This window comes from Uloborus diversus, chromosome 3 (assembly GCF_026930045.1).
Source record: "Uloborus diversus isolate 005 chromosome 3, Udiv.v.3.1, whole genome shotgun sequence".
NCBI lineage: Eukaryota > Metazoa > Arthropoda > Arachnida > Araneae > Uloboridae > Uloborus > Uloborus diversus.
In genome coordinates this window covers 71419643-71433503 of record NC_072733.1, presented here as the reverse complement: position 1 = coordinate 71433503, position 13861 = coordinate 71419643, and the positions used below count along the sequence as shown (strand labels likewise).

The 13861-nt window shown below is 33.6% G+C and overlaps 1 protein-coding gene across 3 annotated transcripts in view; it reads right to left on the bottom strand.

Annotated features, from left to right (window-relative positions):
* LOC129218257 (transmembrane protein 272-like) overlaps positions 1-13861 on the bottom strand; it is a 52242-nt gene that overhangs the window by 36079 nt on the left and 2302 nt on the right. The window contains exon 2 of one of the 3 annotated variants that reach the window (XM_054852484.1): positions 8854-8980. In XM_054852484.1, the coding sequence (XP_054708459.1) occupies positions 8854-8904 (51 nt within the window). In that variant the 5' untranslated portion in view covers positions 8905-8980. Of the gene's footprint in view, positions 1-247; positions 372-8853; positions 8981-13861 lie in introns of those variants that run through there. The other 2 variants (XM_054852483.1, XM_054852485.1) reach the window with 2 other exon arrangements.

Below are 13861 nucleotides of genomic sequence, written 5' to 3'. Positions count from 1 at the left end.
TAATGGCAAGACAACTTTGAAGCAGGCTAAAAATTTATTTTAAATACATTTAATAGTTATTACTTCTTAATTTTTGAGAACTATAAAAATACAATACTTCGGCAGTTTTTCTTCCGTTTTATACCATCAAATACGATAAAACTATTAAAATATGTATGGAGCAGTTTAAAATAGAAAAATTAAGTCTCAAAGGTACCCTGAATGGCTGTGATTGGTTTAAATTTCCAAAGCAATAGACGACACTTACCATTGTTTTTGAAGACATTGAGCTTCTGGTAAATATCAAGATTGGAACTGACTTCAAATATTATTCCCCAAGGTGCTGTCTACCTGACCTCACGTGCAGTACAAATTCATAAAAGAACCTGTTCAGTCATATCTATTATCAGTAACTTTTTCTTAGAATAAGTAGATAAATTGCGTGGAGAACAGTTGCAAGATAAATGTTTTATACTTATAAACACTTCAGTGTCATATTTGTCCATTGCTCAAACATTTATTACCTCAATGTATGAATATTGTATAATATTAGGTGTACTTATTCCCGTCACACCCAAAAACTTTATCTAATTTCGTCAAAATTGTAGGGTTTTAGCATTTACATAGTTATTTTATAAGTCAGTAGGTTAAGATCTTGTTTGTCGGCTGTGATTTCATGATGTTTCTATCTTGCGTCATGAACAAAGATTGGACAAATTACAATATAAATAAGAATAAATAAGATAAAGAAATATCTTTTTTCGCGCAAAATAAGTTTTGCCACACATTACGTGTCGTATTTAGAATGAAAATGGTGTAAGTCAGGCCTTCCCAAGCTTCATAGTCAGCGGACCCCTTTCATTGGCCAATATTCAGTACGGACCCCCGTAGTGTGAATAGATACTTTTAGTTTTAAGTAAATTGAACTTAAATTTACGATTTCTCTCTTGAGGTGAACATGATTGTTTGAAAAAAGCCTCTAGGCAGGTAGTTTACGATGCTTAATTTTTATTTTCAAATTCAGAAATACAAAAATCAAATCGAAAAGACAAAGACCAATCGGTAACAAATGATTAAAATTCAAAATTGGGTATTGAATTAATGAGAAGAGCATTCCCGGATCCAGAGGCGGTCATAACCCCTCTTTCAGAGAGCTTAAAGCTGTGTTTTGGGGACTTATAGTTCGAAAAAATTGGTCCAGATTCAAAAATGTATGTGCAAGAATGACTTATGAACCTCCTTTCGGAAATGACCCGTTCCGAAACGAAAATCTGGATCCGCCCTTTGGGAAAAACTGAGGTTCTTTTAGCTGGTATAATTTTAATATAGTGGGTTTCACTTTTAGCTATCCTGCACTATTAAAACTACAGGTTGCGTTTGGCACCTTTCAGGGGTGAAATGCTTGTTCACCAGCGGCACCTAATACGGAGACGGAAATCACACCTCTTACTAGGGTGAAAAATGGGCACCTATTAAAAGACAGACAGCGGAGGTGAAAAGAAAGAAACTTCGGAGAAATTAGTGCCACCCTGACTGATTTCTACAGTAGATCCTCTTCCCCCTCTCCCCCGTATTGTGTGCGTTTTTGAATATTATTGTGTTCCTTGTTTGGGTTTATGATATACAAAGTCTTGGTACGTTTTTCACATTGATTTTGGATTAAAACTTGTCATTTAAGGCATTTGATCACATTTCAGACTTTCCAACATAATTTAGAAGTATTCATGACTTCAATTCCTCTATCCGAGTTCTAACTCTCATAAAATCTCTTGGATTACTCAGTAGTTTTAAATGATATTGACATTTACTACAGCATGATACCAAAAGTTAAGAGTAGGCATTTATAGATAATTTACAGGCATAGCCAAAAATATTCAGTTATATTACAATCACGGAAAAATCAAATCGTTTCATAAATTGCAGGCGTTTCATAATCGTTCAAAATATTTTAATCAAGAGTAACATATTGATACGTATATATGGTTCGACACTTGAATATCTTAATTGAACATGAGTAATCTAAAAAAGCACTCTTTTTTTCTTTTTTAAGTAAGAACTTTTTTGACATTAAAAATCAAAACAAATTTTTATAGCATCCTGCATAATGAAAAGCATTGGAAACATTGGTTTTTTGAAATAACACCAACGAAATATTTTCACATAATGAGTCATGGCGTAAAACACACAGAGAGATTCCATTTGGAAGGAACTTTTATTAATTTATTTATTAGGTTATTATTATTACTATTTATTTATTTATTTATTTATTTTTTGTGTGTCTGAACAAAACGGATTATAAATTCAACAAAAGTAAATGTAAAAAACTGATTTTTAGAACAGTTGTAAGATGAACTTACTATGGAAAATAAAACATAACGTTTGATAGATAAAATATAATTTCATATATTAGGAAGAAACATTTCAGAAATCAAGAAATTTTATATTCTTCATAAACTCTTTTACTCATTTTGGTGTCACATGTCATTAGGTATTAAAGTCATTACATACAGTACACGTCAGCTATTGCGTTTGATAGATTAATTATAATTAAAAATATTGGGGGATATTTTAGAGCCGAAGCATTGCCATTTTTACTTCCTTTTACAAAAAAGGAAGTATTGTATTCGCGAAAAAAAATTTCACTCAAAAATCGACCTTAATTTCCATTTTACTCAAACTGGAATGAATGTTGAGTTTTTTTTTTCTATCCTATAGACACCCGAAATATCCATTTTGACGACTCCCGAGTTAATTACAACGAATTTTCTCTTGACGTCCTTATGTACGTATAAAAGGAACGGGGATAAAAAAACACACCCACACACACTTGCCCCCCCCCCCCCCCCCTCGTGGAAGAGGAAATTCTAAAGGACGTAAAACCATACTGCCGTAGAAACAATATCGTCTCCGATCCACCGAAGTTCTGTTGGGTGAATACTTCCTAAAAATGCTCTGGAGTAAGAAGGAAAACGGAAAGGCTCTGGGACAAATGTCTTGTGTTGATCGGCCGGCTTCGCGCCGATTCTGCTAGAAGGAAAAGTTGAGAATCTTAGGATACACCAGGGCTGTCAAACTGGCTGCCCGCGGGCCGCATGCGGCCCGCAAACACATATTGTGAGGCCCACCAACTTCTTATTCAGCATATTTCTCTTTTCGACATTTTATGGCATCAAGAAGCATCTGAGATTACCATTCTTGGTCTAGCCGGGGTCCCCGAAATTTCCTCTTGATCGCTATTTCATTGTATTGGGAGGAAAAGGTACAAGACATCTACAGGTCATGATCAAGCAGTCTTACCCTGAACGCTAGTGTTCAAAAGAATTCCTAGAAATAAGTACAACCTCGATATCTCGAATCTCTCGGGACGGGAAAAAATTTTGAGATATCGAGTTTTCGAGTTATCAAGGTTTTTAAAAAATTACACTACTAACTCTCACACTTACACACACGTACGCTATATGCATTTATATATGTACTACTGGACTACATCGAATTACGATCAATAAAGTAGTCTTCAATATTTCACTAGATTTGAAATTGTCCAATTGTCGAAAGTGCACAGGATGAGATTTTGAAATGAACAAAAATTTCAACTTGGTTTTTTCACCTAAAAATTTAAAAATTCTAATTTTATCTTTAACTAGTAACCTCACATTCAAAAAGTTCTCAGCAGCCATTTTGTAGGAGCTAAAAAAGCTGAATGAGGAAAACGAGGAACGTATTTTCCGTTTTCGCTTGAAAACGGACGGACGAAAAATCGCACTCCTTTTCTCAAAATGGACAACATGTTCAAGAGAAATGTACAAAGATTCTAAATTCTGGGGAAAACACTGCACCCCCTTCAGGCCAACACTCCCCTATTATCTTGCCCCAATCCCCTATTCACAAATTTCCAAGAAAAGGGATGAAAAACGTTAAGCAGTTGTCCCTGGAACTGGTTTTACTACAAAAATTGCCGAAGCAAAACGACAATTGAAACTTGCTTCTGTGCAAAAAATTTCGACATATCAAGGGTTTCGAAAAATAAATTTCGAGATAACTATGGAAAATACATAGGGGTTTTTATAGAAAATGCTGGGGAAAATTTTTGTTTCGAGACATCAAGGGTTTCGAGATAAGGAGGTTCGAGATATCAAGGTTTGACTAGTATTGCTTCGCGTTGGCAGGAAGAGCCAGGAAGGGAAGAGAGAAACGTTTCAGATAAGCAAAACCTGCCAGCAATTTGTTAAAAATAAAAGTAAAGAAAGCGGATCCTTGTAAAGAAAGCAAATCGGCCTCAGTTTTCCCATTAAAATTTAAGCAAATTGTTTTATAATCTTTCTGTTCCATTGTTTTACAACTAATAATTCAACTATTAATTGTTATTGTATAAGAGACAAGAGGTTATTGTTCAACTTTTTCAATGTGCGGCCCGCCAGAACCCCGGGCCCCTTTCGGCCCCTCCCACGAGTCGCCACTGAATTTATTTGATTAATTTAGAGCCTGAGAGATACGATGATTGTTAGAAAAATGATGTTGACGTACGGGAAAGTATGTTTATTACGATTTGGACGAACTTCTTGTTTTATTTTCCATTTATTTCACCAGCGCTTGATTAAACATTGGTTTAAAAGTAACATGATTATTAACATTTGGTTAGATTAAAATAATGTGAACAGCTTCTTTCTTATTTATGAATCTCATCTACGGGAATTGGGTGATTTTTAAAATATTTTTTATGTAGTATGATTATTTATTTTTTTATTTATTTTCATTTTACTTTTTCAAAATTCTATTTTATTTTGATTTATTATCATTATTTATATTTTTATTTATTTTTAGTTACTTCTTGAAACTTTTTTTTAAAATTTTTATTTATATTTTTATCACTTGTGTATTATTTTTGATAGTCAAAACCACTTTTTATTTCTTCAGTAATGAACTCCGGGATCAGTATGAAATTTATTTATTTTTACTTTGCGTGATCCGTTTTTTAATCTTTTAAACTTTTTGCGCTAAAACATAGTGCCCTTTTTTTTCTTCACCCTACTTGCGCCTGCGCATCTACAGGCAACTCGATTTGAAGAGATTACTTTGTGTGTTATGAAAAAAAAAAAAAAAACTGCTTAATCTTATTCAAGTAGTGATACATTAATCAACAATAATGAATTTCACGAGAAGAAGATACCGTTTTAATTATCACTCTTATTCGTATGTCAGCAATTTAAAAGTGTCGTGACAGATAGAGGATATTTATTGAGAAAATTATAAGGATGAAAAGGTTTTTCGTATCTTCAACTCAAAAATGGCCTCGAACACATCACATTCACGCTCAGTTTGACAGCTGTCAGTACGTGTTCATACGGATACAAAGCATGTACCAATTTAATCGTTGGTGTTTCACGCAATTATCTATATTCTTTTTCGTTATTATTTATAAAGTTGCTCGTTATTTTCTATTTTTGGGGGGTATTGTAAGACAAAAGTTTGTTTTTTAACAATTCGTCACATTGAAAGATACGGTATGAGAATAGCAGTGCTTTTCCCACTACATTAAACTCCCGATTATCAGCGGAATGGGGTGGGACAAGTGCCGCGAATGATAAAAATCGTGGATAAACAGCGTGCAGGCTAAAATGAGGGACAAATGAGGTAAAGATTGTACTTCCTCAAAAACTTAACTGCTTTGTAGAGGTGGGCAATGTCATTCTTTTTAATAATCCGTTCGTTAGAGGATCGTTCATTCTTTTGATCCGTTCATTCAACTCGTTCATTTGAACGACTTCGTACATTTAAAAAGTTGCAAGTGATCTCTCTTTACGACATAATCGCGTACATTCGAAATGTTCCATTAGATAAGTAATATTCTCTGAAGGAAAAATTACTAAAATGATCTAAAGGTAAGAAAATATGCCTATGGAAAATGAATTAAAAAACCTTTATTCAGGTTTAGACGCATACAGCAATGATAGTTCATTTTGTAAGATATTTCTCAGTTTCCCAATGTGTTTTCCATTCCAAAAATAGCAGGGCGAATTTCAGCATGTCACAAAATTAAGTTATTAGACTATATAAAAAACTTAATAAACTTTTTGTTACGTCAGAAAACTTGCAAAATTGAACTTACGTGAAAAAGTGCACTAATTCTAAATAGAAATATGATATCGCCAAGAGTAGTATGGTCACAGTTGAAAATGAAACAAAAAGTAATTTTGAATCTGTACTTTAGGTTACGTATAAAAACATGTAAATCACAAAATGTGGTATAAAAAAAGAGAACTACAAAAAAAAAAAAGAACCAGGCTATAGTATAAAACACGAGGATAAAGTAATGAAAATTAAAACTATGTACGCTAAATATACATAGTGATCAGCAAATAAGCCCTGATTTCAAAATTAAATATCTCTACAACAAAGACCGATAGAATTATCCGGTAAACACTGTACGTTTATTAGCAAAACTGTAAAAATCGTGCCCAAAAGTTTAGAAAATTTACTTCCGAAAATTGTCAACAGATGGCGCTGTAATCACAATGACTCTCAACTAGCCTTTAAAATGTGCTTCGAAGTATAAAGCGATCAGTATGACTGTTGGATACTGAAAAGAGGCTAGCTAAGAAAGTGAAATAATGTAGTCCGTTGAAGAACGTGTTTTTTTTTTTTTAACTGGAATTCCACCAATTACAAAACAGTCCTACGGCAACACGTCGCAGTTTTCAAAACCGATTCAATGTTAACATTACGTTAAACTTTTGGAACAATTTGTCAGCAATCAACCAGCTTTGAAGGATTGTCCAAGCATCGACTGGTTTTACTGACACAGGAATAGAGTGACCTCCATGTTCTCCCGATCTGACTCCGTGTGGTTTCTTTCTGTGGAGCGTATTGAAAGATAGTGTGTGTGGAAACAACCCGATACTCTAAATGAGCTTGACTCGTTGATTGGTGTTGCATAAAATTCCATTTCCGTTAAGACATTGCAATACGTCATGTCAAATTTCATTGTTCGTTTGCGCCACGTTATTGCTTCGAACGGTGAACACTTTGAAGAAATTGAATTCTGCGTGCAAAGACTGCTTCACTTTATTGTTTTTTTTTTTTTTAAGACTTCTTTCAGAGAAAGAGTTTTTAGCGCAGAGCGCCATCTGTTGACGATTTTCGTAGCTAAATTTTCTAAACTTTTGTGCAGCATTTTTACAGGTTTTCTAATAAACGTACAGTTTACCGCATAGTTATATCGATCTTTGTTGTAGATATATTTAATTTTGAAATCAGGGCTTATTCGCTGATCACCCTGTACATAAAATGAACAAAAATATTACAAACATAAAACTGCTATTTAAGTAAGAACTGGCGTAAGGTGTCGAAATTGACCTTTTTTGACCATAGAACAAACATCTGTTAACCATGACATCTACCCAAAAGAAAGAGGCGTGTTCCTTCGAATATTTTTATCCAGCTCACAGCACTGTATTACCAATAGACCATGTATAACGAAAAAAGTAACGCAAATATATTGGTAGCTCAGCCGGAGTACCGAATAATTTAATTAAAAACGAGCTAATGTGTGCATCACATGACTTCCTTTTACTTTAATTTAATGATAAAGTGCCTCGGAGTAAGCAAAGAAACACTTTAAATATTTTCATCCCGAGCTTGTTACGAACCGAAGCAAAGAAAACGTTTTATACAGATAAATTTCCCCAATATTGGCAGTTTTAAGTGATTCAAAAGGAAACACTCTAAATAAGGCGAAATTAAAACCAGATTATTTTTAAAAAATCGCCATATTTGTCGCCAAGTTGTCGACAAAACTTTGCGACCAAAAGCTTGGCGATATATTGCCACGTGTTTGCCAAATTATAACACCACTTGAGTTTGCATTGAAATTAACAACGATTTTACCCCAAAAAGGTGTAAAAGATCCTCTTTGGAACATCCGGATGCAACCGAAAGGGAAGTTCTACAACTAGATCCCACTAGGAGTCTACGTACCAAATTTCAACTCTCTAGGACACATCGTTTTTGAGTTATGCGAGATAAATACGCACATACGTACATATACACATACGCACATACATACATACGTACGGACGTCACGAGAAAGTTCGTTGTAATTAACTCGGGGATCGTCAAAATGGGTACTTCAGGTGTCCATACGTTCTTAGGCATGGATCCACGTGTGGTCGGGTTGAAAAAAAAAACTCAATATTCTTTTGGGGGCGAGAAAAATGGAAATTAAGGCCGATTTCTATCCTATCGAGGTCCCTAGTTTCTATTAGGGGTGCACTAACGACGAAACGTGCCGGAAACATGTATACGCGAATTTCATTTCAAATTCTTTCTTTATTACAGCTGCTTTTCCTCAATTTGCCGTGTTCATTGGAGTTTAAATTTCATTACAATCCCCTAATTTTTATAAAAGGAAGCTAAAGAGGAAATCATTTGTTATTCCTCCTATCATTCATTTTCGAATAATGATTTTTTTTCTCAGGAATGATATAATTTATTCCATGGGGCTATCCATATAAAAGATGTAACACCTTTTTTTTCCCAACAGTTTTGACTCTCCTTCTCTCTTCTGCCACAAAGTATCACACTCTCCTTTCCTTGTCACGTGTCATGTAATTTTTCATGCACATTTTCTTAAGAAAAAAGTGATGTCACACTCCTTGTTCCCCTCCCTCCCTCTTGCCGTAAACTGTCACAATTTAATGAAGTTCTCTCCCCCTCAAAGCCTGACATCATTTTGAAACAACCCTCAGGGGGAAACTTATTATTTTACGATAGAAATAAACATTCTGATTTTTAATCTTACTGCTACTGCAAATAAGTGCATTAGACTGACCTTTAATGCAACTTGATATAAAGTAAAAAAGTAAGCCTCGTACTTACCGGTGGACGTAAATAATCCATTTCGGAGAAAGCCAGATCATCGTGCTCCATTATTTCACGAGCGGATTGAAGAGCTTCAATTACCAAAGTGATAGCTAAAAAGAAATGATAAACTGGTTTGGAATACCTAAATAAGAAGAATCTGATTGTAATTAACTGTAATCTGAATGTACTGCTTGAAATTAACCACAAATTATCAGTGGTTTCTCAATTAGTAAATAAATTTTCGTACTGCCCTTGATAAAACTATCGGTGAAAAATTATTTAATAGATAAGTTTAAAATTAATTATTCAGAAAAATGTGAACTGTTGCAGGTTTCATGTTACCTTTTTACGTTACGTGAGTTTCATTATGTTGTTCAAAGTATATATGTATCAGGTACCTACAATTAATTATATACATTCTCACGGATGAGAATTTTTGACAGCTTCAAATACGTGTAATGAAAATTTTGGACTTTCTTTTAAAAACTTTTTAAAATCAGTTTTTGCACAAAAAGATGAAAAGTTACTGTGAATGAATTTTACGTGAAAAATTTTATAAACGAATTTGCAATGATACAGCAAACGTAGAAAGTACCAATCATGGGTTACGACAAATATGCTACACTAAATAAGCTAGCCCCAGGGAAGCCATAAAGTGGATTTTGAGGGTCAAATCCTCAGAACCGATGGTTTTAACACATATTTCCCATCCTAAAAATGACATGTAAGAACTGTTTCGCCCGAACACTCACCACGCAGAAAGTAAAGCACCAGGCTGTGAGGGCACGAAGATGAAAATTGTCAAAATCTTCTCGGAACTACGAAAGGTTCTCATAAACAGGGCTGTATGTATTCAGGGACTATCCATAAATGATGCACACTTTTCCGAAATTTTTGATCCCTTCCCCTTTTTTGTCACAATGTATCATACTTCGCTTTTAGTTCTCCGCCCTCCCCCCCCCCCCTTGTCACACGTCACGCTATTTTTCATAAACATAGTGTAATTTTACAAAATACATGATGTCACACTTCTTGCTACCCCCTCCCTTCTCCTTGTCACAGTTTGACGAACTCCCGACCTCCCTCAAAGCTGATATAATTTGTGGACTGCCCCTAAGGTTGTGGGAAAAAAAAAAAACTTTTTGAAATAAAGATCAAAATGAAAAAATAATTACTTTTTAGTTGAGATTTTTTTTTCTGAATGAATTGTCTTTACGAGTGCAGGACTTTATAAACACCCTGTATGAGCAATTTTATTCCTTATGAAGTATTGTTCTGACTTTCTTATGGAAATAGGAGAAAACCAGAATAACGTAAACCAACGTATTCTCCTTATTTTATAGTAGAATTCGTTGATAGTTATGCACTTCAATATTTCATGGAATCCTACCATTAATCAACGAATCGGAAAATTAGTACGTATATTTTGTGACATGACGGGTAGAATTTTGTTGATGCTCAACAAAAAAATCCTACATAAATATGTGCTCATAAAATATCGTAACTTAAAAGATTACGTACTGCATTGTTACACTAGCATACTGATTTCTATTGAATTACTGCGCAATAAATGTACTTGAAATAAAATCCTTGCTTAAAATTAAGTAGTCTTCACACATTTCTGCATTAAAAAAATTATATATATATATATATATATATATATATATATATATATATATATATATATATATATATATATATATATATATATATATATATATATATATATATATATATATATATATATATATGTGTGTGTGTGTGTATTATATGTAATACGTAGTTCGTCACACACTGAAATCTTAGGAATCAGGGAAAATTTTAGTCTGCTCACAATGCAAATTATTTTTCGGAGTTTATCATCGCTTGTAGAAAAAATCTCAGTTTGACAAGGATGAAATAAGTATCATCTTCGGATGAGCTTCGGAAGTTAACTTTTCAGTGAAGGAAAAAAAAGCAGAAAAAAAAATCACATATTATTAATAAAAAACTAAAAATAGATAAATAAGATTTAAAGCAGGAAAGTTCTTATCTCGAAATATTCTCACGGTGCATTTCTTCAGAAATCTTAAATAAAAATAAACATATTTAATCTAAAATTTGAAAGAAAACTTTCTTTTTCAGTTGAGAATGCTTTGAAAGATATTTAGATAAACTACAGCTGTATACACATAGGCAATATTTTGTTTTCTTGCAAATTGATAACTTTCGGTAATAAATTCATAATTCCCCTCTGATCAGGGCAATACATTTTGGTATGCCAATATCAAAATCAATGCGATTAGGTTCCAGTAGGGGAATGTGGGGCAAAGTGAAATAGTTTCGATGACTTCCTTTTTTCAAAATGAACAAATTGGAAATTCGTTTTGAAAATCACAGTATATAAAGAAAGAGCAATGTATTTCAGAATAAAATTTGCATTGAAATATTATTTTCATTTTTGGCAACAAATTTGTACCTTCAAAAAAAAAAAAAAAACATTTCCTCTACCCCATGTATGAGGCAAAGTGAAAAATAAAATATTTTCCGATTGTAACATTTTCTGCTTGACTGTAAAATATATTTTTTCTCAAATGAATGAGTAAATTAGTGAATCTATGTCAAAATAAGGACATGAAAGAATGAATAAGTGAATAAATAAATGAAGGAATTTAAATGAATAAATACGTGAAATTTTCTATTTGCCTCATGCACTTGACAAATAGTATTGAACATTTAAAATCAGACTTATTTCGCTAGTTTCACACAAAGCATGTCAACCATTTGTTCGTTGCTTTTGAGTCACATGACTTGGCGTCTTTGTCTCAGCTTTTGCTAAGCCAATGATTCGACTTGCTCCCTCCATTTACTAATTCTTGCTCTAAGGTCATAGGCAAGCCTATGGGGTTTTTTCTTCTTAATTCGGATTGTGGTTGAACTGTTGCAGTTCTAGTTCACGGAAAAACTAATTCTTGCGATATTAGAACTTAGAGAAATTGCACTTTTGTAGCTATGAAATTTTCATCAATTTTTAACTCTGATTAATAAATATTTTTTGACATAAATTGAAATGCACTGGTTTGACCAAATATGATCACACTCGCTTAGTTATGAGTATACTAAAAATTAGTAATGTCATGCTAGCCGAATTCAGTTATTTTCAGTAAATATATAAAAAAAAAAGTATTCAACCATATTAAAACAATTATTTTTTTTACAATATAGTCAAACTTCAACTTGCTAGTTTGAGCAACATTAAAATTTAAAAAAAAGAAAGAAAAGAAAATTATTTTCAAATAAAAAAAGAACCGACTTCAAAAAACAAAGAGGAACTCAAAAGTAAAAAATAATTGTTCATACTTACATACGTTTTCCTACCCAAACGTATAAACCAAATTTATTTTACAATTCCAGTACAAAAATCAACTAAACTAAACACCCAATTATAAAATAAACACTGATTTTAATTACTATACGATGAGTTATTTTAATACCAAACTAATTATACACGATCTCTTAATTTTTAATAACCATTTGAAATCGGAGCCTCTCATAAACTACTACCTAACGTAACTGAGTAGGTTTAGTTTTAAAAACTATTGCGTTTCGTTACATTAGTCTTTAACTCAGGATTTGGTGGGTTGTCAGTAGGAAAACGTATGTAAGTATGACCAATTATTTTTTATTCTTTAGTTCCTCTTTGTTTTTTGATGTCGGTTCTTTTTTTATTGTAAAATAATTTATTTTTTGATTTTTAGCGGTGTAAATATAAAATAAGTACGTAGGGTAGAGTATGTGGTACACTCCTTACGTACATCTCGAGTGAGAAATCGTTGAGCACAGGAGTCTGAAAACAACTAAGATGAGCAAATTAGAGAAAGAAAAAGAGCATAGCGTCTGGAGACTTCCGAAGACTATGAAGAAAGGCTTTTTCAAATGCGCAATTATTTACAAATAAAATTGTCTTCACCATCAGTTGACTTTATCAAAGTATGCTTTCCGAAAAAAATTCCAAGAGTCACTAAAAACAAGAGAAATCGCTTTAACTTTCCCATTGAATTTGAAGAGTTTTCTTGGTTTTTCAAGGATTCCATCTTTAGATACTGACTTGCTGACCATGGGATCACATGGGAAGTGTATACCTTTTCAAACGAGAAAAAAAAAAAAAAAGAATTTTCCAAGTTGGTCTATGCATCTTTGAGTTTACGGGGGACATAAATAAAAAGATTCCAACGAATTGAGAACGTCTTTATTGAAGCCGATTAAAAAAAGAAAAAATCCTAATGCGCATAACATTTTATACGATTGGCACTAAAAATTGAATTTTGTTCCTCTCCAGGATTTATTTGCGCGCTAATTTAGTTAGGAAAACCATTGCCATTTAAATGGTTCTAACTAATTTACACTCCTGTTTGTGAAAATTGCAACACCATGAAGGAAGCATCATAGTTGAATGAAATGTAATACACAGTTGAGTGGTAATGGTAAAAATAAATGATTACATTTTCAAACCAAAAAAACAATGAAAATAGATAGAAATCAGTATTTTGTGTGGCCACCACGCGCCGCAATAAGTGTTGCTACACGACTCGGCATGGAGTGAAACAAAGTTTGAATATCTGCATACGGAAGAGTATTCCATATTGTTTGTATTCGGAACCAAAGTTTGTCTGTCGAAGCAACAGGACTAGGATCGTAAGCGAGACGCCGCCCAACGAAATCCCACACATGTTCAATCGGTGACATAGCTGGGGAATATGCAGGCTAAGCAAGAAGCTGTACCTGCTGCGAATCAAGGTGACAGTCCTGACGGCATGTGCACGGGCATTATCCAGCTGGAAAACAGCCCCTGGCAATCCTTGCAGGAAAGAAATAGCTTGAGGTTGTAAAACTTCGTTTATATATCGGGTACTGTGAAAAATGGCCACAATGCGTAGCTATTGTGATCGTCCATGATATGCTATGGCACCCCAGACTATAACTCCGGGTGTTCGTCCGCTGAGGCGTTCGGTAATGCACTCCGGAATGTGCCGTCCATCGGCAT